Genomic DNA, 27,636 nt, shown 5'->3' with positions numbered 1-27,636 from the left:
ATTCCAGCCTAGCCACCATGCAGTCACGAAGTGGTAGCCCTAATGAAGCTTGCTTACTTAAAGGCACAAGAGCATCGGCAGGGGGGAACGTTGGTAACCCCAAGAAACGCTTGAGGGGGGCGGGAATCTGCCTGACGTCAGGCGGGCGGCGAGTTGCGCCTTTAAGGCGCTCTCCCCGCCCCGCTTCCAGGCCTCCGCCCTCCTTCCAAGGCTGAACCGGCGGCGAGAGCAGCGCGATGAGAGGCTGCGAGCTGCAGGTGCAGGCAGGGCTGGCAGCGCGCTCTCGCAGGGCGGCGTGGCGGACATAGAGCACCTCGGCGGGCAGCCGTAGCAGAGCCCCCCGCCAGCCCGAGACCCCCGGAGGATCGGGTCTCCCCGCGCAGCAGGGGCTGAAGCAGACCATGTCGGTGGCCACCGGGGGCAGCGAGCCGGGGCCCGCCGCCACCGGAGGAGGAGAAGGGAACCGCGTTTTCTTCCAGAGCGGCGGCGGCTCGTCCCGGGAAGAGTCGGTGGCCCCGTCGGCGGCGGTGGTGCAAGTTCAGCAGCAGCAGCGGCGCCACCAGCAGGGCAAAGTGACGGTCAAATACGATCGCAAGGAGCTGCGGAAAAGGCTCGTGCTGGAGGAGTGGATCGTGGAGCAGCTCGGGCAGCTCTACGGCTGCGAGGTACTCCCGGCTGGGGAACTGATCCGGGGAGGGAGGGAGGTGATCGGGGCCCGGATCCGAAAGGCAGGAGGGAAGGGCACCCCGTCGAGGCCCCCAGACACACCCCACAGCCCTCAGCGGCTCCCGGCTGGTCGAAGAGCGCCCAGCAAGTAGGAGCCACAAGTACCGTACTTTAAATCTGTCCTCCCCGCCTCGGCAAGCGGCATCCTGGCGAGCAGGGAGGCTCAGCAACTCGGTGCCTCTCCAGCGCCTTCTACAAAACCGCTTTCCTGATTTGATCGCATTTTTTTTTAAATTAACCTGCATGCCATTTTTAATCCTCTCATTTGCATATTGGGAATTCCTTTTCATCACGGTCGTTTTATAAATTGCACCGGAGTGTGAAGATCTCCCTGGCTGAGGAAAACGCCGGGAATGAATATGTGTGTGTGAATCTGAATGTAGCCACCTCTAAATGACATTCCCGTGTTCTGTCTCCCCTTCAGCTTCGCCCTCTTAAGGGTGTGTGTGTGTGTGAGAGAGAGAGAGAGAGAGAGAGAGAAGCTATGCAAGATTCCCACTTCCCACAACCAAATAAAAGGGCACGTTGTTGCCCCTTAAAACAAATCCGTGTCTATTTTGCCATAGGTGTGCTGAGTGGGGGGTTCTGGGGGTTCCTGCATGCGGCGCTTCTCCTCGGGATCATGTGATGCTTATTACCCTCCGCGCTTCTGCCTACAGCGGCTTAGCTCAAATCCTCAGCCGGCAGCGCGGAGGAGCGCGCTCACTTCTATGAATGGTTTATTTGCTGCTCTTTCTTGGCTCAAAACCCCACCAGCCTGCCATACCACGTACTGTTGATAATGATATTCATTAGTGTACGCGGAGCTGTCGGTTTGCTAACCTCTCAGTGTGATCTCAGATCGCAGGTTTAAAGTGCAAAGAGATGGAAACTGTTTTAATATCTGAGGCCAGCCTTAATTTGTTAGGCTAAGTGGGCTCTTCGCTTTCGGATAATGCGTAAAATGGGGAGGACATCGCAACCAGTGAGTGCTTCTGTCAGCGTTGCATACTAACTAGAGGTCGTATGTTACTAGATGTTTCTGTAAGGAGAGGAGCATGGGAGGTGGGGTGGAGTGATTAGATATATTTTTAAATCGTGAGTGTTGCCTACCTTAATCTTGTCTGTAGTCAACTTAGTGCCAGAGAGGGGAAAAACCAGATCAGTGCCTTTGGGGGTTCATTTCAACGGAGTTGGCAGTCCTTTTCTCCTACAAAGACTGTTTCATGTTGGAGTTTGGTGGAATGTGTCAAGGCTTGTGTTTGGACTTGTTAAATAAGAACGTTGCTTATTCCCTTACGTACATGTTGGGAATTTTCCTGGTGAAAGAACAGTGAGTGACAGTTCAGTATGTATAATGGGGAAAGCAAGAATCTGCTTTCCTCAGGGATGATGAGTTGTCCCTAAGGGAGCCAAGTGCTCATCAGGTTAGCAAATAGTATCTTGCACAATTTATATTTGTTTGGAAGAATGAATGCTTGATTTCTAGCAGGATTGAATTGCTTTTGAAATTAGGTTCTTTTGACTTTGCTATGATAGTTGGCTTCTGTTCAAATAGCAAATTGGGGAAAGAGCGTTTGTGTTATTTCCAACTATAAATTTCTTAAAGAATTGAATGAGTAACTATTTTACTTTCAGGAGACATCTGAAGGCAGCCCTGTATAGGGAAGCTTTTTAAGGTTTAATGTTTTACTATGTCTTTATATATGCTGGAAGCCACCCAGAGTGGCTGGGGCAACACAGTCAGATGGGCGGGGTACAAATAATAAATGATTAGTATTATTACTATAAATAACAGCTGGGAAGGGGGTTATGATTTAGATCAAAACCTTGGCTGTTTGGGAAATGGAGACTTGCAACTCTGCACTGTTTTCCCAATGAAAATTATCCCCCACACTCAAGCTGCTATTTTTCCAATACCTTGTCAAGGGGGATGCAGGTATCATACCTGTAATATGGTCCTACCATATGTGTACAATCAACCTACAGTGTGGTTGATTGTATTTGGGATTAATAGTGCCAAGGTGGGGCAAAAAAAGTCAAAACTCCTTTCCTTATCCCACCCTGAGCCCCATGGTCCAGATTCAATTCTCTTTTCCCCTCCCAAATTTGTGCGCTGTTCAGTTGTTGTTGCTTTCAACAATTTAAGAAATGGGCTATTTACAGACCTCCCACATCTAGTTCTAGTGATGACCTTGGAAGTCTAGTTGTCATTGAGGTGGCAAACCTGAGAGCTCATTGAATGTAACTCCATACAAAAATCCTGTGGAATTAGAAAACTACGGTAAGTTAGGGCAAAGGGTGGTAGCCTAGTCAACTCACTGACATGCTAGTGTTTTGTAGCAGCTTATCACCCTGCTGCAATGCTCCATGTGCACACACTTAAAGACCACCCCTTTTTTGTCTCACTGAGGGCCAAAGTGGAGGTAGTCGTGATTGTTCACACATTCAGCATATTAATGGATAAAGGTCTACTTTTGTCACAAAAAGAAGTATGCTGGGAAAGAGACTTGAACTCTTTACACTTTGCCTCACAATAGTTTCAGGCACTTCCCTGCCTGTTTCACTCCAGTACATGACGTGAACTTGGCTGGAGAGAGCAGTCATTGAATGGGAGAAGGGTAAGACATTGGGGGAGGTCCAGAATTGGACACCTCCCTTCCCTGCTCAATATGTGAATGAATTAAGCAGAAGAGCTTTGTTGGATCAGGGTGAAGGCCCGTCTAGTCCAGCATCACGCTCTCACAGAAGCCTGTAGGCAGCACCTGAGGGCAATATTGCTCTCCCTACCTGTGATCCCCCAGCAACTGGCATTCAGAGGCAAGCTGCCTCTAACAGCGGAGGTGGAACATAGTCATTGTGTCCAGGAACCAATGATGGTCCTCCATTATGGCACTCCATGTAGCTATTTCTATAGCATCTAGAAACAGGCCAGAAAAAGCATTTGGGTTGAATTCTCCTCTGTTTTATGTTCTAATGGCTTCTTGGGCATCTAGCCTAACTGAAAGCTAGTAAAGAATTAAGAACCTGAGGGCAGGCTTCATTAGTTTCTTGCAGCACACATCGAAGGAAAATGTCTAAATATTAATGCAGTGTAGAATATACATCTTCCATTGTTTTAAGTGAAGTGTACTGTTGTAGCTGGAAGAAGCTTTGTCAGTAAACTGTGCCAATTTAGATCTTGTTCTGATGGTTTTGTCTTATTGGGTGGAGCTGCATAGTGCACAGCTTGTCAGGGGCGTTATTCTATACAGCTGTAGTTGAGTTAGGCATGGTGTTAAGTGCTTTGGCAAGACTGGTCAAGGAATCACCTGAAGTCTGCAAGATGTGAACGTGAAATGTTGCCGTGTCCTTGCCCTCTAACTTGAGTGCTTCTGTTCAAGGTGCCAGCCAGCCTTAATGATATGGAAGGTTCAAGTGGGAGAATTCATGTCTTCCTGCCCCACCTTCCACTAAAGACTCTGTGGCTCTTGGGGAGACATTGAGTGTTGCTCATTCCTCCTTTGATCGTTTTTGGAAAGTGTGTTTAGTCCCTTTAGGTGCATCAAGGCAAGTGGTAATTTTACTGACCATTCAGGTTATAATAAGAAAAGTAAAATATAAATACAGTATATAATTAGGGCATAAGCATAATTAATTTCAGAGACAGGAAATGACTTTGGATTCATATATGTGTTAGGTATAATTATTGTAAAATAAATGGTTAATGAAGCTGCAAGTTCTTATGCCTACAGGAAGGTGAATCCTCAGACAGATTGTGATGATTAAATGCTCAAGCCAGAAACTTGTTCTGATTTCTTCTTCTTGCCATTCTCATGGGGGGTGGGAAGATTGTAAAAACCTATTCTATTCCAGATAATATTTTCAGCAAGAAAGGTAGCATTAAAGTTGTGCATTTTTAACATGTTGGTGCTTAAATAAGCAAGTTTTTTAATCTGAATTTTGAGCTGCAAAAGTTCATGTGTGTTATTGGCAATAGCACACATTTGAATATTTGCAGCCTCTGAAAGGATAAGGCTAGAAAAGTATGCTAGAAAAACCTTGTTGATACTTGTAAGATCAGCTTGACTAGTCCTCTCATTATAAAGGTTGCACTTTGATTTCTTGGATCAAAAGTGAATACTATACATTTGCTAGAATCTGATCAGCCCCAGGCTTGCATTGCTGGAATTGGTTTGGCTCAGCCCAGCTCCATGCAGGCACTGGCACCCACAGATCATGAGATGGTACATGGGAGAATGTGTGAACGGGTGAGCATTCTGGTATAAGAGTTCTTCACTTTATCCCAGGTTAGGCAGAACTACATGTTAAGCTTACAGATCATAGCCATGGTAGCTGGTTTATAACACTGCGAAGGCTTTATCCAGGCATAGGCAAATTCAGCCCTCTGGATGTTTTGGGACTACAACTCCCATCATCCCTAGCTAACAGGACCACTGGTCAGGGATGATGGGCGTTCTAGTCCCAAAACATCTGGAGAGCCGAGTTTGCCTATGCCTGGCTTTATCAGATGGAAAATCCATGATGGTCTGTTGTATGATCTGCCTTATCTACACACATCAAAATATTTGTGGTGTTATTTTGGTACTTGAATATCTTTATTGACCTTAAATGCTTTTGGACTTATTTTAGATATAGCTTCCCTGGTATGCCACCTCTCCTAGCTGACTTCAAGGGCAGATGTGGTGGTGGATGCAGATGACTTAAGTTTTCATTAGTAACTAAGTCCAAAGAAGCCTGAATTGAACTACCTTTTTTGTGGAACTGGACACTTCCACAAAAAAGGGAAAGCATTATTCAGTGCTGGGAAATTGTATTCAAATCCCCAGTACCGCTAAGACTTTTTTGGGTACCAAGGAAGCCGGGTGATGTAGTAAACTGGCTTGACATTATGCATTTGGGGGAAGGCTTGTGTGTGCATGAGAGGAGGATAAGGGCTCTTGTGCAAGGATCTAAGCCCACATGGTAGCAATTGTTGAAGGCCCTGTGCTGCGCCTCTGCATCTTAAGCTTCACTTGCATATGTTTTTGAGGGATCTCTTCACTTTCTTTCTAGCAACTTCAACAGCATAGAGATGCAGACCAGTGCTCAACAAGAAGCCAAGTTCACACTGTTCTATAGCTTGTCATAACCCTTGCCTAAAGCAGTAGCCTTTGCTCTGAAGCGGAGTTGCTGGCTGGATCAGTGGCAGATCTGTGGACTCAGAACAGCAACCTAGGCCCCAACCCTGATGGCCAGACCAGTCATTAGTCCAGTGGCACTGGAGGACAACCCAGGTCCCAGCATCATGACCAAGCCTGAGCCCCACAGATCAGGAGCAGTGAAACATGAGACTTCCCGCCCCAACAGGTTTCGGGAGTTTGTACTCTCTAAGCATGCATTCCCTGAGGAACTACCCCCCAACATCTGGAGGGACCCACATCCCCAAATCACTTTGTCAATTCAGGGAGCACACCTGGATGGGCTTCTCAGAAGGGCTCTAAACCAGAGGCAAAGCACTCCTTCTGGTCTCAAGATGCAGACAACAGCTAGTATCTCATAGAAACCACTTGTGGCTGCGTTAAACCAGTTTCCTAGATCAATTGTTCCTGGTGGCCTCATCTGGCCCTATTTGAGAAACAGCGGCTTAGACAAGATAAATGCACTGCATTGCAAAGCAAGGTTGATGACTAATGTTGCGACTGGCTAACTTTGCCCTCCAGAATCTTAAGTGCAGGTCATTCCTCTTAATAGTTTGTAGTGGGTCTGTGGATCACTCACGCAACACGGCTCCTAGAAGCTGCAATTTTAATAAGGTTTAGTTTATGACAAAGTAGTTTGCAATAAAGCTTGCAAACAAAGTGATGTTTAAAGCTTTAAATATTTTCTGACTTGACTCTTCAGAGAATGGATCATATCTGGAAAGTGTTGGGTAAAGACTTTAAAAGCATTCTTTATGGTGCCTGTTACTTTAAAAATCTTGAAACCTGATGTGAGTGAGATGATGATCTATATTTAGAACATAAATAAATCATTATTCAGGGAACCCTTGTCTTTTCTATTTTTAAAGTAATGGATATGGTAAAACAGAAGGAAGTGATTTCAGGATGGCTAGTTACTACAGTAAGAATGCAACTTAATTACTACAGGAAAAGGAAAATGTTCAGTTCAGTGTGTATATGTTGAAAACAGCCCCCGTCTGATCAAAAGAATCTTGAAACTTGATGAGGTTCATTTTTAAGCCAAGTCCCAAACACAATAGTGTGTGTGTGTGTGTGTGTGTGTGTTAAACAGGGTCACATCAGAATACATATCAGCCTGTTTGTTCCAGGGACTCTAAATAGATTGGCTCGATAGAAAAAAGCAATCTATACTTCATACATTCATCATTGTCTAGCATATTGAGGTGGGATTAATATACAATAAGAGTGTTCATATTGTAGCTAATAAAAGTGGAATATTGAAGCCACTACAGGAGAACTATGTTGCTCAGCCTGCTAGCCAAAGCATCATGGTGAATTATATTTGGGGCACTACTTTGCTGCTCTGGGAGCATTTGGCTCCTTGCTCTGGAGATGATGGTGTGGAAGAAGGGCTGATGGGCAAAGTCTGCCAGTCATTGTTGATAGTATGGAGCTAGAATGGACCAATGGTCTGACAAGCTATGGCAGCCTCTGAAGGTGCACTTTTACTGCTGCTTTGGAAAGTGACACCACTTGTCATATTTTCCCCTCTGGGCAGCCCATCTCTACCACGATGCCATCCTTTGTGGAACTGTCAAAATGCCACATGAAATATTTCAGGAGAAATATGCTTCTCTGTTTGATTACTCAATTGGGTTGAAATTATGCTTTAATTGCTTTATTTTAAGCTATTCCTGAGGGCCAAAATGTGGCACATACAATTTATTTGAAAATAAATAAAAACCTCTCATCCCTGAGGAAATGAACTTGCAGTGGCTGAGAAGATGAGCAGGACACCCACACTTCTATCCAAGATACGTATTATTTTTGTACAGAAGCTCCAATAAGAAGACCTCTGCTGGATCAGACCAGCATTCTGCATTCTCATAGAAAATAGGAGCTGCTCTGCTCCGGAAAGTGTGCTCATCATCCTGCTAAGTACACAGTCTCCTCTTGAGGAGCAAACTCAGAAGGGCGTGTGACAAGCTTTGTCAGTCGGAAGCAGAATTATTAATTGAAGTATTTATCTCGCCCTTTCTCCAAGGTAGTGTATATCACACTCGCCTTCATTTTGTCCTTGCCAAACTGTCCTGTGGGTAAGTTAGGCTGACAGAGCATGACTGTCCCAAGGTTACTTAGTGAGCTTCCTGGCTGACTGGGGATTGCTCAGCAGTCTAACCCCTACTCGCCTGTGCAGTGTACTGACTGACTGAGCAGCTGGGATATCACAAAGGAATCTCCTACCTCTCTCTGTTGAACAGTCTTGTGGCTCAATTCTAGAAAGGGGGTGGGGAGTTGGACACCAGATGATAGTGCAAATAATGCTTTTCGATAAAGGGGAAAAGGCACAGGGGAGAAGAGCAAAACTGACAAGGACATCATTTTTTGGGGTGGAGATAGGTAAGTGTCTCTCTTGAAGCATGTAAGTTTGGAAGGCGTATTCACAGGGGTGAAAAAAACAAAAACCCACCTGTGTTGACCGCCTTTCTTATGTGCAGTTGTGTATGCCCTACATTTCACACCATGATGTGGGATTTTGGTTTGACTGGGTGATCTTTGGGATTCTTTCCAACTCCAGAGCTCGAATTTGTTGATGGTCTTGGTAAAATTGCCCATTTCTTTCCCTTTGTTCAGGAGATTAGCTGATGGCTGTCGATAGCAGGCTTTAGCAGTGACTAAGAAAATAGCCAGAGACTATTTGGAGAAGAGAACCATGTCTGTCTTCCTCCTTTGCCTGGGGATGTTGTTTTTAACTCTATATGTGAAGACATGGCAGTTTGGGAGGAAGGCAAATGGGAGCTGAGTTGGTTTTGGAAGCATTTTGAGGTGCTGGTTGTCCCTGATGTGGCGCTGAACATTGGAACATGTGGGTAGAGCGTTTTTATCCCATTTATTTGTATATAAGCATAAATAAGCATAAATATTACAAAACACTGCTGGCCTCCTTCCACAGTAGACTCAAACTTGAGTAAGCACTGCGCTCCTGAAACTTCTCAGTACCCAGAAATTGGGGAGCATATAATAACATGATTAGTTTCTTGTTGGATAATTCATTATTTCATGTAGTGCTCTCACAAATTGTATATCTGTGTTGATGACAATTAACTTGCAGAAATATTGTAAACCTAGTTTCCAGTTGAAGTTGAGCACATACTTGATGAGCTCCTGGGATATAAAAGTGCTTTACTTTGAATCTAACCTTGTTAGAACACAAGGTTGAAGGATAGTGTCTTGGGGCCCTTCCATGTATCCTGTTTATTGCACATTCATGATGATTTGTGCTTACAGTGCTACTGGAGTCGTTACACGCAGTTCTGCTCTCAGTGCTATTTGCGCATGCAAAGGTTTTGGGATAGTCACATTTCTTCATTTCCATTCAGTGCATATTCTGTAACTTCCACTGAAATCCCATCTCTCTTTATCAGGGCTTTTTTCAGCCAGAACTTGCTGGTACTCAGTTCCGGCACTTCTCGGGTGAGCACCGTTGCCATTATAAGAGAACAAGGGAGGCCTTCATGGTGAGTCTCGGCACCTCTTTTCCCAGGAAAATAGCACACCTCTTTATACCACAAATGTTTGCTTTATTTTTAGGGCTGCCTCTGAACAGCAGCAATGTGGTTGCACTGTGGAAGTATTGCTGAGCCAAGCTAAAGCAGGATAAATCCAGCACTTATTCTCTGTTATTGTGTCAAGAAGATGTTGTAGGATTTGTTGTTGATTAGTCGTTTAGTCGTGTCCGACTCTTTGTGACCCCATGGACCAGAGCACGCCAGGCTCTCCTGTCTTCCACTGCCTCCCACAGTTTGGTCAAACTCATGCTGGTAGCTTCGAGAACACTGTCCAACCATCTCATCCTCTGTCGTCCCCTTCTCCTTGTGCCCTCCATCTTTCCCAACATCAGGGTCTTTTCCAGGGAGTCTTCTCTTCACATGAGGTAGCCAAAGTACTGGAGCCTCAGCTTCACGATCAGTCCTTCCAGTGAGTACTCAGGGCTGATTTCCTTCAGAATGGAGAGGTTTGATCTTCTTGCAGTCCATGGGACTCTCAAGAGTCTCCTCCAGCAACATAATTCAAAAGCATCAATTCTTCGGCGATCAGCCTTCTTTATAGTCCAGCTCTCACTTCCATACATCATTACTGGGAAAATGTTGCAGAATACACATGTAATAAAACAGGTGGGGAGAGGCCCTTGATTTAAAGACATGATACTGAAGTGGGTAGGGAAATATTTTGTTCAGATGTTGGGAATGTTTGGCTCTCCAGGTGTTGCTGAAATACAACTCCCATCACCTCCAGCAAGCATGAACAATTACCTGGTTGATGGGAGCGGGAGTTCAGCAATATCTGGAGGGTCAAAGGTTTCCCACACCTGGTTTTGTTGGGCATGTGCTTCACCCAGTGGCGGAGCAAACCAATTGGACGGTGTGGGTGCCCTGCGCCCGGGGGTGGGGCCAGCCACCTGCAGGGCGGGGCAAGCTGGGGCAGGACACTCCGCAGGGGCCTCAAGGAGTCTGCCTGCCTCCTCCCACTCAGCCACCCTACAGCTGAGGGGGAGGTGGCGGGCGGACTGTTTGGGGCAGCATGGAGCCTGCGGGTGCCTAAGCCACCGCGTTACTGCCAGGAGAGACATGTGGGTCGGGCACACTGCAGGCCGTGCGGTGAGTGCTGCCCTGCATTTTGTTACCCCCCACAGTGGTGACACCTGGGGCGGTCCTCCCCCACCACACACCCCTTCCTTCGCCCCTGGCATCACCCACTACAACGTATTTTCGGAGTCTGTGCCAAAACTGGAGTAATTGGAGGGTCTCCTTGCACCCTCTTGCTAGTAAGAAAAGAATATTTTTTGGTGTACTGTTTTAATACATGAAAAGAGTTTAGTTGCAGAAACTGAAGTGATGCTGAATAGCATATTCTGAGTCAATACCAGACAAATTGCCATTTGTGCAGATGTGTAGGCTTTTCTTACACCTACATTCAGAATCCAAAAAAACTCACAAATTTGACTGGATACTACAGATTCTGTCATTCAACATTTTGTGCTTGGAGGGCAAAGCTTTTTGTGACCATTCATGTAAGATAAACAAGGAGGCAGCTGTCCAATTCAAAAGTATATGATAGAAAAGTGATTATTGTAAAAAGCATATGAATATTCTTTATCCATTATTTTTGTGTAATTTATGCAATAAGTATTGTACTGAGCTGTTCTCAGTTGGCAAGGCAGGGAAGGGGTTAACTAAGCCAACAAATTTAAAGCCCCCTCAGGAGTGGATACTCCTCCCAGTTTCAGGAATTATTTCCTGTCTGCTTCCTCAAAAGTAATGTTAGGACAAGGGAAGCAGTATGAAGGAATGACAGTAATTGTTTTATGGGCTAGTAAGGGTAAAAAAACATGTTGTCCATACCTGGTTACCACAGTATCTGAAATGAACAGTTTTTGTTGAGAAATTGTGTCCCAGATTAAATCCTATTGACTTGTTTGGAACAAGCGCCTACTCTGAGGATCAAACTGGTTTTTGTGTAACTCCAGGGCAGGGCGAGTGCTTTGCATGTAGGTCCCCGATTCAATCCCCAGACTCTGAAAGACTAAAACCTGGATAGTCACTGGCAGTCAGTGCAGACAATACTGAGCTAGATGGGTCAATGGTCTGCCTCTGTGTAAGGCGGCTTTCTATCTTCCATCACTTTGCTAGCAGATCATCATGCTGGGTCTGGGTTGTGGGTTTGTTTTTTTTTTTTTTTTTTGGTGTGCTGCTAAACCAGGCATAGGCAAACTCCAGCCCTCCAGATGTTTGGGACTACAATTCCCATCATCCCTGACCACTGGTCCTGTTAGCTAGGGATGATGGGAGTTGTAGTTCCAAAACATCTGGAGGGCCGGAGTTTGCCTATGCCTGTGCTAAACTGATGAAAGTCTTCAAGATGACATATGCTGTGGCAAGATCATGATTAGACAAGCCTTCATTTCCCTGTTCATACAGCATCTGAGGGTGGCTCCAACAGTAAAGCTATGGATATGTATGTAACATTTGGAATTGGTGTCTGCCATGTTAAAAAGCAAGTGAATAGCTCTTTAAGTGAAAACTGCCGAAATCACCTGCAACCAGTCCTTAAGTGGCACTTCATACTGAACAAATTCCTCAACACTGCTGTTATAGATTGTGGTGAAATCTGCTGAACTAGGTGTAGGTCTACTTCAAGTAACAAGGTTCTCCAAGTTGACGGCATTCTTCAGACTTGGAAGTGGCTGTCAAAGCTACTTAACCCATGATTAATATTGGATTGAGTTTAAAGCATGTATTTCCTCCTCTGGCATTCGGAGCATGGCATGCAAGAATGAGGCTATGCAAACAGTATAAATGAGTGGCTGCAGTTGTTCCCTAGATCAGAGGAGTATTTCAGGCTTGACCAGTCTCTAATGAAATTATATTATATTGTATATTCTCCATGTTGGGAAAGCTCCTTCATAACACATCATCTTCTTCAGAATACTTGCCCCAGGCGGCAATCCACTCATTGCATTCTTCTCTTCTCTTCTCTTCTCTTCTCTTCTCTTCTCTTCTCTTCTCTTCATGATGACCCTTCACCTGCCAATTGGGGTTACAGTCCAAGTTTGGGGAAATTAAACCTTGGTGGATTATCTTTATTTAAGCAAGGCCCATCTTGTAACGGGGTAGAAAATATACATATACTATGCATAGCTAGTCTCATCGGGCTCCATATATATATATATATATATATATATATATATATATATATATATAAAATTTATTTTTCTGTTTTAAAAAATGTACACACCTAAATAATAAAACATAACATGACTGACAAAAAAATGGGTCACTAGGAGGGTAAAATACTAAACATATTATTTTATAGTACATAATAATGAGGTGATGACAGCAAACCAGTTCATTGAATTCTTCCATAAATCAACTTGGAAAACACAGAATGATATGCAAGAGGCTACTTTCTGTATGTATAAGAGTAGAGTAGAGAAAACTTGGGGATTGCATTCCTGTACTCTCCAGCGATGGGAATCCTCCTCACTGCACAATTGTCGTCCTCATGGCATAATTTAGCCAGCAGAAGTCCTAAAGCGATTTATAGAAATTACATACAATATATCATCAAATAATGATTAAAACAATTTAATGGAGAACAAATATTCTGCAGTTTGTATTGCAGTTTCATCTTCAGTATTTGGTATATAATGAACCTGAACCGTGAAAATGTGATAATACAGACATTAAGAAATCTAAACATGCAAATACACTCTTTTGGGGAACATGTACACTAAAGTTATTCTCTAACAAGATATAGGATACCAACTCTTATAGAAAGAGGTGGGTTACATATTGTTGCTCACCACCCCAATATTTGAGCAGCACAACATTCAAAAGGGATTCCAGGCAGTTACACAGGGTTCTTTTTTCCTTCAGAATGCGATACAGTGGAGACTGTAGTGTCTTTAGGATATATGGTTTATTTTCACATATGTACAACCTGAACTTATGATGGAGGGGCTCACAACATCAACAGCCCAAGAGGATCTTGTTCTCTCAAAGCCCCAGCCTTGGATTCAAGCAGAAATCATACATCCCTCTGGCTTTCTTTGACTTCCCAGTCTGCAGCTTTCCCCCCATCTTCTAGTGCACATTACTCAGCTCTCAGCTCTCAACTCTGCCTTTGTTCTTCTAGCTACCCATGAGTTGAATGAGGGGCCCCTTCCCGTTTGTCTTCTCATGCATAGCCCCTTCCTTTGTTCCCTTAATGGCCCATTACCTGGCCTGTCACCTCACCAGGCATCTATACCATGAATGAGAAGGGGAGCCAGGCATTCTGCCTACTACTCCCCCGAACTCAAGACAATGTCTTGCTTGCTACTTCTTATAACAAACTAAGGTGTTTTGGCATTACAAATGTTGTGTTAGCATATCTTGAGAGCAGATTTCATTGAAGCTAAAGAGGCTTTCAAGTAAAGGCTTCATGTGATACTGTGAAATGAACATTTTCCTTTCAAGTGTTGTGTCTTCACGGGTTTAATAGTGAATCAACATAGGCTGTATGGCTAGATGTTAATGGCACCCAAGTGTGTGTAAACTCATTTTGTGACCTACTTTAAATCTGGCTTGTAGTGTTTTTCCATCTCCTGGAATTTCATTCATGTTAGCCAATGACTGATGTATTAATATTTATATTTGTCTGCACCTACTTCAGTGAATGCGTCTCACCTGACTTATCTGCTGTGCACTTCAGAATTGAGCTGGTTGCCATGGTTACCTACAGTCCTGGTTCAGAGGCTGCATAAACAGTATGTCGCAGGCCTTTTGCAGCATTTAGGGTGGGTTCTCATGTACTAAAATCCTCCCTGAATTTGGAAAATCTAAGTAATTACTGGCAAGTGGCCAATACCTGGACATGGTTCTTGAGCAGGTGGTCGCAGACCAGATCCAGGCGCTCTTGGAGGAAACTGATTTTCTAGATCCACTTCAGTTGGGGTTTAGGCCCAGTTTTAGCACAGAAAGTGCTTTGATTGCCCAGTATGATGACCTCTGTTGAGAGAGAGAGACGGGAGAAATGTGTCCCTCTTGATTGTCCTTGACCTCCCAGCAGCTTTCATACCATCAACCATGGTACCCATCTAGAGTTGCTGTCTGAGTTAGGGGGTGGGTGGAACTGCTTAGCGGTGGTTCTGGCCCTACTTTGGATGGTCATTTCCAGAGGGTGATGATTGGGAGGTGCTGTTCAGCTCCATTGAGCCTTCAGTGTGGGGTTTCTCAGGGTTTGATTTTACCCCCAGGCTGTTTAACATCTACATGAAACCACTGAGTGGGGTAATCCGGAGTTTTGGAGTACATGGTCAGCAATCTGTTGATGACACACAGCTCTGCTTCTCCTTTACATTGGCGGGTGTGGCAGTGGATGTGCTAGACCTTTGTCTTGCCTCAATAATGGATGGGATGAAAGCCAACAGACTGAGGCTCAGTCTAGATAAGACTAAGGCACTATTCGTGGATGGTCAGACTGGGTGAATGGAGGTGGCCTGCTCTTGATGGGGTTAAAACCATTGGAATGCTTTGTTATGTATCTTTAGGCACGAGGCAAAACATTTGTCTTCTCCCAGGCTTTTGACTAATTAAACAATTATGGCCTTTTAAACCGGAGAGGTATTGTTTTTGTTTGTTACTGGGTTACGTAGCTTGGTGTTTTATATTGTATAAAAATTAATTATTATTTTTTTTTTAAATGATATTTATTAAAACATAAGAATTTAAAAAAAAATACACACAAAAAAGACAAAATTACAAAAAAGGGAAAAAAACAAAAATATAAAAAGAAAACAAAAATAAAACCATCCTTTTCAAATTCTCCAATTTCCATTACCTTCTTTCCACGACCTCCTCCTCCTCCCATCTCTTGTATCTTGATTAATGATTGTCCCAACAAATCCTTTTCATTACCTTACTCTATTCTCATTTTATCTTATGAAAATAATCTTAGAGCTTAAATCTTTTTTACCAACTTCTCATAACCATTACCTTTTTACCATATTCTTTGAACATTTTGTAACTCTAAAAAATTTTCAATAAATATTATATTAAAAAAAAACACAGAGGCAGCAGCTTGCGAGGATGATTGTGGGGCGAGGGTGATGATGTCATGCACATGAGCGTCACACCTCTCTAAGCCGGGCAGAAGCTTTGTGGGCTTTGGGAAAGAGGTGCCATACCTCTGACAGGACGCTGGAGCCCTCCTGCCTCCTTCCCAAAGGCAGGCAGGCTTTGGGAAGGTGGTGAGAAGGCTTTTGGACCCTTTGGAGCATCACACCTCCCTCCCAAAGCTGGGCAGAAGCTTCCTGGACTTTGGGAAGGAGGTGCCAGGGGACTAGCTTAGTCCACTGACCGCAGGCTACTGATGGCTAGCATTCTTTCAGGCAGAGAAATCAGGCATCCAGAAAAAGTACTACCCAATTCCTCTTATGTAAACCTGATTCTAGTGATAGTCAACGAGCGTGAAAGCAGTGTGATGCTTGATGAGCACGCTTGTAGTATTCATTCATTCATTTTTATTACATTGTTTTAACATCTTAATTTTGCTTCATATACTTAGATTTTTGTTTTTGTTTCCCAGCCCCCTCCCCAAACTGGTTATAACATGCGCATTCACATGCACACACTCGATTGCATGTTTGGCGGTTGTTGAGGATTGAAAAAGCACCATGCTCTGAAACATCTTACAAAAGCATGTTTTAACTATACTTTATGCAAAGTGCTTGTGAACTGTGTCAGATGTTGCTCTTTTGGAGTCCACCCACCAGGCCCATAGCTTTCTAGGATGCTTGAAACTCCTCTTTCTCTTTGTGCTAACAACACATACCTGAAACAAAAATAACCTGGTTAAAGCAGACATTTTTTGTACGTAATGATTTCCTGTGTTTCAGAAATAGGCACAGTTACTAGGGAAAGCTGCACGACGACTGTAGCGGTACTCAGCCAATTGCAGAGTAGGTCAGGCCAGTTTCTCAATACTGTAGAAAGTTACTTAGAAATTGATATAACTTAGTTTACCTCCAAGGACACATGGACAAAGGCTAACATTTATTAGCAACTGACTTTGTTTTCATGCTTCTCAGTGAGAAAGCAAATATGTACAAAAATGGAAAACGAAAAGACGGGAGGGGGAGCTACACAACTCGAAAGGGCGGGGTGCCTCAAAGATGTTCCAGTGATGGCTCAGTGATGGTCAAAACTCTTAGGACACTTGGACAACTGATTTATTCCATTCAAAGGAAAACCAAACTTTTCTTCTACAAGAGTAATTCCCGGAAGATTGTTTTGAGTCTAGGAACCTCTCAGAAATTGGATTAGTACTGCAATGTAAGCAGCTTGTCCCTGAAGGTAAATAACTTACCCATTGGTCCATGAGAAAAAGTAATTTATTTGTTTCTCAAACGATTAGCAAGGATCATTTCCTACTGTTGACCAAATGTTGCTAGTCTGAGTAGATATAACTGGGCTAAATGGACTAATAATATGACTTGTTATAAAGCATGTTTACATGAGGCTGATGCTGGGTAGACTGCTGAGTTCAGAAACCAGGGCACTGCTACAGAGAAGGCTCTGTCCTGAGTTGCCACCCCATGGGTCATACACATTGGCACTGTTCATGGCTTTAGTACACCAGTATTGAAACCTTGAATGGTGTGGTAACTTACAGGGAGTGCAGTGCTTTCAGGACCAGTGACGTATGCTCCCACCTAGCTACCCCACTCAAAAATCTACAACTACATTCTTCAGTGGCTGCAGCTTCTGGACTATCTTCAAGGGTAGCTCCATGTTGAGTGCATTGCAGTAGTCCAGTCATGAATTAGAACCTGCTTGAGCTACATTCTTTCATTTGCTCAAATTTGCTCCCTTTGTCAGTAGGAACACTGTAATGTTAAATAGGGGTAATGTGTTGAGAGACTAATAACAGCAATTTTCCTTTCTTCTACTGCCTATGCCAGGGGTCAACAAACTTTTTCAGCAGGGGGCCGGTCGACTGTCCCTCAGACCTTGTGGGGGGCCAGACTATATTTTGAAGGGGGGGGGGGAAGAACGATTTCCTATGCCCCACAAATAACCCAGAGGTGCATTTTAAATAAAAGCACACATTCTACTCATGTAAAAACACCAGGCAGGCCCCACAAATAACCCAGAGATGCATTTTAAATAAAAGGACACATTCTATTCATGTAAAAACATGCTGATTCCTGGACTGTCTATGGGCCGGATTTAGAAGGTGATTGGGCCGGATCCAGCCCCCGGGCCTTAGTTTGCCTACCCATAGCCTATGCCTACCAAAGGCTAGCTTCCAGAACAGGTGTGAGGAACTGTTGGCCTTCCAGGTGTTGGTGAACCCTGGTGGCCATTGGCCATGCTTGTGGGGACTGATGAGAGTTGTAGCTCAGTAACATTTGGAGGGCCGAATGTTCCCCACACCCACTCTAGAAACTTAGACCTGGCTTTCTCTAACCTCATCTGCATTGCAGGGGGTTGGACTAGATGACCCTTGGGTCCCTTCCAACTCTAAGATTCTGTGATTCTAATTTAATTCAGCTAGGTTCTCATAGCTCCTGCTTTGCAACGTAATGTTGCCAGCCCTTCCAGGGAAACAATACGTCTCTAACAGTCGACTTGTTCATTGAGCAATGTACATTTGGAAGATTTAACATTTAAATTGAATTTCCTAAGGCACTGCAATACACCACATAGCTTGGTCAAATGTTGACTGGGCACTTAAATTAGCTGGAGTAGAACAATTCCTTGGAGATCAGTTAGCCTCCCATTCATAAGTCTGATGAACATATTAGGAGCATTATGAAGGCTGAAGGTCATACCATTGATCTTATTATAAGCCTTGTCTGTTTTCCCTTTATCTTTTGCATGCATCACTAGCTGCTAATCACCTTGGGTCTGGAGAATGGGCAAGAGAGTCTGAGAATTCAGGGTAAAAGATTCAGGGTATTATTCTTCTCAGCCACATCCTTGAATTGCTAGTAATCAACACAAGTGGATGCAACCATCTTTCTCTCCCCCCCCCCCTAAGTAAGATGGATCTTTCCATGCTGCAGTTTATGATCAAGTAAACACACAGTCCCCAAAGACCTGAGTGGATTGCTAATGGGAGGATTTTAAATTTTAGCATTGTGCTCGGGACTTTACAGAATGACAGCACAATCAGTGCCTCCTAGTGAAAATCCTCTTATCAGGCTGTCTCAACAGGATTACTCTGCGGTAACTATAAGCTTTGCTTTTGACTTAAATGTTAATAGGGTAATTGTAGTTCTATAATAGAAAAAATGGATTCAATCTCCTTTGTGGTGTAAACCTATTTCTACCTATGCTTCAAATGACAGGCTTAATTACAAGCTGTTAGGCCCTGTCCCTTTCTTCATAGACGCATACTAGTAGAAAGCATGGGTGTGCATTGCGGCATGTGTGAATCAGGACAGTGTTGTGGTCCACACTTGTTTGTGGTAGGGCCAAATTAGCTTGTCCTGGCTTCTCCCTATTCTCTCCCCCCCCCCTCCCCATGTGTGTGTGCAAACTACTGAAGAGTTAACACCAATGTTGGAACTGGCATCATTGCTGGCTGTTTTCGACTTTTGCCCTTTTAAAATGGAAGCCAACAATGTAAAAAACAGCTAAAACCTTAAGACAAACCATGGTATTAATGTTCTTCTCTGCAATGTGCAAGAGAGAAATGTATAACATGCTTACATTTTGAATTTAGCTCCTAGCAGCACCTGCTGTTTACTTCCCAGGCAAAGTAATTAATAATGATCTGGCAAGAGCCCTGTATTTCATGCTGTTGAAAAGCTTGATTTCGTTCAAGAGCCAAACATATTATCTTCTGTGGGTCTTGATAAGCAAGAATTCTGAATCATGTCTAGAAACTTCTTTTTGAATAGTTGATTAGAACTTAGTACAGTTTTAATAATTACACTTAAGGTTTCAATAGAACAGCTTGAAATGTAAAACTAGTCAAGCAGCTATGTAGCCCATGAAGCTGAATCAACTTCCTGTTGCCTCTGAGCAGGTGATTTCCTAAATTACTGTATTTTTTGCTCTATAAGATGCACTTTCCCCCTCTTAAAATCCAAGGGGAAATGTCTGTGTGTCTTATGGAGTGAATGTGTGGTCCCTGGGGGGGGGGGGACGGGACCCGGGCTTCCCTCGCCAGCCCCGACAAGCTCTGGGAGCAGCGGGAAGCCAGCATGCAGGCTTCCCACTGCTCCCCAGGGCTGGCGGTGAGGGAAGCTTGGCTTTCCCCACCGCCAGCCCCACAAGCTGCTCCCCGACCTGCTCTTTGGGTTGAGCAGCTCTGGGGTAGCCTGCGAAGCCTCTGCAGGGCAGCGGGGAGCCTTCATCCTGCTGCCCTGGGGATGCTTCGTGCGGCTATCCCTGGCTTTTGTGGGAGCTGGCGGAAGGGACAGAGCGAGGCTCTCTCACTTCCCCCACCTCCCGCAAAAGCCCCTAAGAGCCGCATTTTTTTTTTCTTGAATTCCCCCCCCCCAAAAAAAAAAGTAGGTGTGCCTTATGGTCAGGTGCGCCTTATGGAGCTCAGTCGGTTAGAGTTTGTTGCTGATAACTCCAAGGTTGCAGGTTGGATCCTTGTATGGGACAGCTGCACATCTGGGTTGGACTGGATGAGCCTCAGAGTACCAATGATTTTAATCCTTTGCAAAAAAAAGGAAAAAAGAAGATTTGTCTCAAAGGCGCATCCTCTCTGCTTGCAATGTGCTGACTAGCAGATGAGCCTTGCTTGAGCATCTGTTTGCTGCGAGGGGTTACTCAGCAGAAGCAATTACTGGAGGCAAGCTGTGAGTTCCTTATTTGAGGAAGTTCAGCCTACTCCTATACCAGGGGTCTGCAACCTTTAAGACAAAAAGAGCCACTTGGACCCGTTTCCGAAAAAACAACAACAACTGGGAGCCGCAAAAACATTGCAACATTTAAAACAAATATAACACTGCATATATTGTTTCTTGCCTTAATGCTATATATACAGGATCGTGCAGTCAGCTGTCAATCCCAAGAAAAAAGGACAAATTAATAGCTAATTAAAATATTTAATTTACAACCAGGTAACCAGGTTAATGGGACTTTTGCTCCTGAACCTCAGTGCTCAGTGTCTGCACATCAGGGCTGTAAGACGTCACCTTCATTTTCACACAGGCTTGCAAGCTGTCATCTGTGAGGCGTGATCGGTGTTTGTTTTTAATATAGTACATGTTGGAGAAGACCTGCTCACATACATATGTGGAAGAGACCACAAGGGCCATCGAGTCCAACCCCCTGCCAAGCAGGAAACACCATCAGAGCACTCCTGACATATGGTTGTCAAGCCTCTGCTTAAAGACCTCCAAAGAAGGAGACTCCACCACACTCCTTGGCAGCAATTCACCAAACTTTCACCAAACTTTCCCCTGCTTAAGTTTAAAAAGGGGCTTCAATCAACTAAAAAGGGGCTTCAGGCAACTAACTCCACGTGGAATTCCACGCGACCGCGACTGCATAATCAATGCCACAAAATGCCAAAGAAAATTAACCAGGGCCCCAGTGAACCATAAATCATAATCAGTGCCTGATGTAAATAATAATTAATAATGAGGGCCCAATGTCATCCTCGTCATTATAAAAATAATCCCTCTCTTCGCGCCGCCCAGCCTCCCAAGAAAAAAACCCCACTTCAAACGGTCACAAAGCACAAATTCCACGCGACCGCGACTTGCTATGCTCAATAATCAATGCTCCAAAATGCCATAGAAAATTAATCAGGGCCCCAGTGTACCATAAATCATAATCAGTGCCTGATGTAAATAATAATTAATAATGAGGCATTCGTCATTATAAAAATACATTTTTTGACACTTTTTATTATTTCTTTGTTTGCCCCCTCAGAATTACTCCTCCTCATAGAAATAAACATTAAATTAACAAGTTACCTTTTTTTGAGTGTGTGTTCTTCACTCCCCTTCAAAACAGTGACCAGTGTATATGCCCCCTTTCAATGCAGCCTGCTTACAAAGGCGGGACGACAAAGACCAGCAATAAGCTGTTGCATAACGTTCTCCAAGGAAAGTGTTAGCTATTCACCAAACTTTCACCTGCTTAAGTTTAAAAAGGGGCTTCAGGCAACTAAAAAGGGGCTTCAGGCAACTAACTCCCACGTGGAATTGCCTATAGTAAGATGGCGGCCGCCTCAGAAGACCACATGGGCAGATAAGATGGCTGCTGGGACGATCCGGTTACCCAGCAACAGCACAGCTGATTCCGACGCTTTTGAAAGCAGCCGGCAAAGCAAGTGTTGGAGCGCCGAAGGCACCTCACCCCCACAAGGAGAATGCTGTGCATGTGACCAAATAGCGAGGACTTACTTTGCTAGAGACAAGCCCCGACGCTACCACAAGCCTCCCTCTCTTCGCGCCGCCCAGCCTCCCAAGAAAAAAAACCCACCTCAAACAGTCACAAAGCACAAATTCCACGCGACCGTGACTTGATCCGCCCACAACCTGATCCGCCAGGCGCGCCGAGTCCTCCCCAGGAAAGGTAAAATGGGGCGATGAGCTTGCGTAGCGCGCTGGGCTCCCAGCAGCGAATTGACTTGGATAGGCAGCAAGCAATCCAAACGGAGAGGTTTTCGGCGTGATCAAGGTGCCCCCAGTAGATAAGGGAGTGATCCAATCATAAGCGGCTTTTTGCGTGTTTCCGCCCAGAAAATGCGCCTCCTCCCCTCGCCTCCGCCCCGGAGCCGCAGCAAAGGCTTTAAAGAGCCGCATGCGGCTCTGGAGCCGCAGGTTGCCGACCCCCGTCCTATACCAACTCCCTTCTATCACCACATTTACATCTTTACAGTCAGCCACATGGTTTTAATTAAGGTCAGGGCACGGAGACCTGTCACTGTGAGTGATTTGGTTTTGCTACTAGGGAGATGGAGCCCTGGATCTCTAGATAGTTTGGTAACCCATGGAAAAGGAAATTTGCAAGTGAGAGTGGGTGGGGTCACTTAATAACTACTTTGCCTGGATTCTAGATGGTCCATGCGGTGCCTACTTAGAACATTAGCTGGTGCAGATTCTTAGCTCTGTTTTCATTTGGAAATATGCAGCCAAATTCATTATGAAGCAAGTCAGCACCTGCATTTCTTCCAGCATTCCAGCCAGAGACTATAAGCTCCTGTTTTGATTGTTGCCTCTTCACTGGTACATGATTGACTGCACTTTGTAAACTGATCAGAATGGGATCTCTAAATGAGATAACATCCTGAGTTTAAAGGAATGTTTCCTCATAGATGAAAATTGGTTCTCAGAAACTACATTGTTTCTCTAGAAGCACATAGCTATTATGCATTTCGTATCTATGGTATGCTACAGCCATTTCTATATATTCAGGTCTACTCCTTTGCATGTTGAAATGACTGCAGCTCCACAGATACCAGCAAGGAGTGTACAGGAAGAGGAGTCTGTCCCTAACACATTTGCAGACTGCGCAGAGTAGCCCTGAATTTGTGAAAATGGCTTGCGGATCTGGGTTATGAGACTTAAGAGGCAGGTTAAGGATAAGGTAGACAAGTTAGGCTTTTAGACTTCAGAAATTTAAAGGTGCTATTTGTTTGTTGTTAACTTGAAGCGCCAGGTTAATTTCAGTTTAGTCTTGGATTTCATAACTGGCAATATGGGGGCAGAAATATCCATGCATCTTTTGCCGCTCAAAGCCTTAAATTAGAGGAGGGGCTTTCTGTGCCATACAGGTGGGATCCTTTGTGAATGAGAAGAGGTTGTTGACTTGTGTTCACAAAAGTCTGGTCCCTGGGGCTTGGTGCCTTTGTGCCATTGTGAACAGGGACATTTCCTCTCCGCTGTGAATTATTGTATCTTGTGCCTCAGTCTGTTTGCATTGCCCCCAAAATGGTGGTGGGCTGCTCTGAGGTGACCTGAGGTGAGATGGTAGGCAGCTACTTGGCTGAGAGGAAGAGGCTCACTTTCCACTTGGGGCTTGCTTAATAAGGCCAGGTCAGCCTATTTGCTAATTGATTCCGGGGGGGGGGGGCATTCCTGACATCAGAACTGCAAGTGCAGCTTATTCTTTTGCCAGCCCTTCTGTCATATGGTAACTACTTGCTGAAGCATAAGAAAATGAGACATGCTTAGCTCATTCTTCCATCTTTGATGGAGGCCAGCCAGCTCAGAGGCAACAGGTGCTGTCTGCAATCTGGACAGGCCACACGCCTCTTTAAAATCGGAGCCTAACTGAGCTCCCCGCAGCAGCACTGAGGCTTCTGGGTCATGCTCTCACTTGAGGTGGTAGGCTGGGCAGCCATGTTGGTGTGCATAGTAGCCTGGCTCCTTGTCTCATGCTTCCTCCACAGAAAAAGCTAGATTGCCCTCCCTTCAGTCCTGAGAGCCCCCTGATTTCTTGCTAGATTGTTAACCCCACAGAAACTGGTCCCTCTATAGAGGGTGAGGCTCATGGCCTCTCGTTGCTCAATCATGAAGTACATCTGTGTATTATGTTTCCAATGACTGATCTGATTTTTCAGATTCCAGATCAAGGGATGACCTGTGGCCCTCCAGTTGTTGTTGGACTTCAACTTCAGCCAGCATGGCCAATAGTTAGGGACGATGGAAGTCATAGTTTATCAACGTCTGGAGGGCTACTGGTTCCCTACCACTGCATTAGAGTGCTCTCTGCTTTTCAGGGCCGAGTTCATGGTCTCCCATGCCTTCAAGACATTGGGAAAACCTTTTCGCATATTCTGAGTACCGGTATTTGCTACATCTTCTAGTGCACACCACTCATTAGCTTGTCCGATTGACTTTGATAGGTAACTGTTAGAGGCACAGGAGACTTAATACACAAATTTTAGCAAGTGAAGTTTTCCTTATAGCCTCACTGTGGAGAATTACTGTAAGACAATTGTTAAAGACACAGGAGTCGTGCCATAAAGAGAGAGGGCAACTCAAGGTCTCTTGTTATGTCTTTCTGTCTGAGAATAATACTACAAATTTGAAAGAAAGTGGCTTTCACTCAGGAAATGAACTGAGGCGATAGGAACTTAAGACTCAGGACTTGATGGTTTTTTAGATAATGATAAAATGTGTGCTTATGGGGTGGGGTCTTGCTGACTTTTTGCCCCAAAGTCCTGTCCTGAAGGCACCACTGTCATCAGTAAGACTCAGTGAACTCAAGCACTCAAGAGCCATTATTTCCTAGGGAATCGCTCTAGTAGGAAGGCTTCTTTCTGCCCCTTCTCACTTCACTTCCAATGTTTCATATGCATATTCTGGTTCCCATTGGCATGGGCAAATTCCTTAAGTGCATACTCCACAGAAAAGAATTTGACCAGGGGGCTGAAGCTGAAAAGCCTTTGTAATATGGTGGGCAAACCTGCATTTGGGGAGCTGGGGCACAGCAACCCTAGAGGTGGGCATAACAACATCATTCTGAATCCTGTTGAGAACTACCAATAGGCATCTTTGTATTGTTGTATATCTTCAGAAGCAGGTTAAATAGGCTTTCATGAAATAGGAATGGAAATGACAGTCTTTAGGCCCACACCTTAGAAATTCATGGCACTTGGCTTAAGGTTTCGTGACACTGGGTTTTCATTTAATACAAGCAAGATCTAATTTAGATAAAAATGGTGTATGTTTGACTCTTGTGTCTCAGGAATAGGATGGAATGTAATCATATTCTGCTGTGTGTTTTTCACTTAGGAGAAAATACTGTGTTTTGTAATCAAATGATGGTACTCCAACTAGTGTCCTTTGGCTCAATACTGAGATTAGTACCAGTGATATCTGACACTATTAAATGTGCAGTTTTTCTGTGCATTTTGTTGTAATTAAAGGTAAAGTTGAAGATAAAGCTATATTGATTCATTTTCCATTCAAAGGTTGTTGTTGTTTTTAACATTTGAGTTTTCGTTTTAAAACAAAAACAATTCTTCAACACAAAATTTATTCTTTGTAGCTTAGGCAGACACCTAGCCAGTGGCGTAGCGTGGGTTGTCAGCACCCGGGGCAAGGCAAGTAATTTGCGCCCCCCTAACCCGTGGATTTGCGCCCCCTAACCCTAACCCCCAGATGTTGCGCCCGGTGCGGCCGGCCCCCCCTGCACCCCCCACGCTATGCCACTGCACCTAGCACTATGTTATGACAAACTATGTGCTTTGCACACCTAATGATCTGTGTGGTATTTTGCACAAAAGCGTTTTCCATGTACAAATTTTGTAACCAGCCACTTCAGTATCCGGAACTGGTGACCTGGGACTACTACAAAGTTGTTTTCCGCCATGCTGCACCCAATTTCAAAATTGTTTGCTTATGCCATTTGTAAGATCATGCTGAGAATGTTTTGGCAGTGGGCTTATTAGAATAAAAGAGAGGTTTAAGGCAAGATGCAGCTGAGGAAAGCTTAAAAAAAATCTCTTAATACTTTATTAAAATGAGTTGTGAAGAAGCAGGACTTTCAATCACTTTGGGTTGGATTGTTGTTTGTAAAACTTGGGTTGTAAAATGGTTGCTCTTTTGATTTAAAGGCACTTGAGCATAGGAAAGTCAAAAGTTCTTAGGAAGGTTAAAAGCACAATAGGTTGTTTTGCTTAGAAAGGTTTTCGCAGGAAGGTCTAGCGTTCATCCCAAGAACCTAGGGTGGAATCCATCATAGCACTTACGCAATTGTGCTGTGAGAGCAAGGATTTCTGCTTGTGAAACAGAACGTTCTCCCCCTGCACATCCCCCAAATCTATTCTAGAAGTTCCCTCAACCCTCTGAAGCAGATTTGTGGAGGGTGTGGTACAAGCAGAAGAGGGGGAAGTCCCACTATGCAAGCGGAAATATATGCACTTATAGGGCCCATTAGCAGAATGCTGCCCCTTTCAATTAAGGGGAAATGGAAACTTAACTAAGACTCCTCTCACCTCATAATTGACTAATGGGATGGGAGAGGAATTGAAAACATTGTATATAAGTCCAGCTAGTTGACCACTGCAGCAGGAAGAATCCTCTAGAAGAACACAAAGGGCCCCACATTAATATATATTGATTTTGTTAAGGAAACAGTCTAAAATAAATGTAACTGGATACATTAATCACTGTTTATTTTTTAAATCTGCCCTTAACTAAATTGTCCTGTTGGTTCTTTGTGCAACTACTACTACAGATACAAAAAGTGACTAGATATATTGCTTGGTTGTGATAGAAAAGCCCCAAACATCCCTAAACTTCTTGTGAAGCTTAACTAGTTCAGAGCAGAAAGGTCACTCTTCTGTCAATCACACTCAAAAGCTCTTCATTTCAGTGGCCTTTCTCAGTATTCTGATCCATCTCCCTAGCTTTGTTGGGCACTATAGAGTAAATCCAGCCCCGCACCCCATGCTGCTTTTATTTACTCTCAAGTTGCCATTGATCTATACAAAAGTCTGGTAGGCTCTACAAACAGCCTTCTTTTACACACGCAGGTTGTCATGTTGAATAATCTATCCTGTCACAACTTTATAGAGCCCTTGTAGCTGTTGGCTCCGCAGGTGAGCAAGCTCTTCAGTGCGTTTCAGCTGTCCTTTGTTATGACTTTGATAGAAGTGGAGGACTGATATTGGTTTGACACTGTCAGGCAGAGAGGTTGAACGAATCATGGAAAAGAGTCAGAGCTCAATGTTAAGTTTAAAGAAACGGGAAGGAAAATGGAAGAGAGATAATACGGAAGCAAAAGGGGAATGGAAAGGGGCATACTTTCCCCTGCTCCTGACAACCTACCTATCTCATGGCACACATCCCCAATAGCCATTATGGGCTCAAGCAGGCCAATTCTTCCCCATTTTCCTAAAACAACAACAACAACAACCCTACTCTGTCAGTGCCACTGTTTTGCTGCCAAACTGGGGCCATCAAATTGAGCCATCAAAAGGAAAAATTGCTAAGAATGCAGATGTGGTACTTGAGTTTTTCATAATTTGTGTTCTATGTGTATATTTGTGAGCAAAGCAACTATTATAAAGTTGTCATGAATCTGCAGAGGTAGCCAACATGGTGTTCTCCAAATAATCTTGAAGCCACAACTCCCATTGCTTCCAGCCAGGATAGCCAATGGTCAGAGATGATGGGGGCTGCAGTTCTGAACATCTAGAGGGCACTGCGTTGGTGACTTCTATGTGGCTTAACATTCAAAGCAAGCCAAATCAGGTAGTGCTGTCCTTGAACATCTCACTATTTGAGGAAATGAAGAAT

At 44.2% G+C, this 27,636-nt stretch overlaps 1 protein-coding gene across 1 annotated transcript in view; it reads left to right on the top strand.

The window, feature by feature from the left end:
* Positions 1-211: 211 nt before the first annotated feature.
* PPP1R14C (protein phosphatase 1 regulatory inhibitor subunit 14C) overlaps positions 212-27,636 on the top strand; it is a 43,187-nt gene continuing 15,762 nt past the window's right edge. The window contains exon 1 of the mRNA XM_082215368.1: positions 212-665. Coding sequence (XP_082071494.1) covers positions 402-665 — 264 coding nt within the window. The 5' untranslated portion in view covers positions 212-401. The remainder of the gene's footprint in view (positions 666-27,636) is intronic.

This window comes from Podarcis vaucheri (assembly GCF_965113315.1).
Source record: "Podarcis vaucheri genome assembly, chromosome: 3".
NCBI classification, from domain to species: Eukaryota; Metazoa; Chordata; class Lepidosauria; order Squamata; family Lacertidae; genus Podarcis; species Podarcis vaucheri.
The sequence above is the reverse complement of the archived record's forward strand: the minus strand, read 5'-3'. Positions and strand labels throughout refer to the sequence as shown.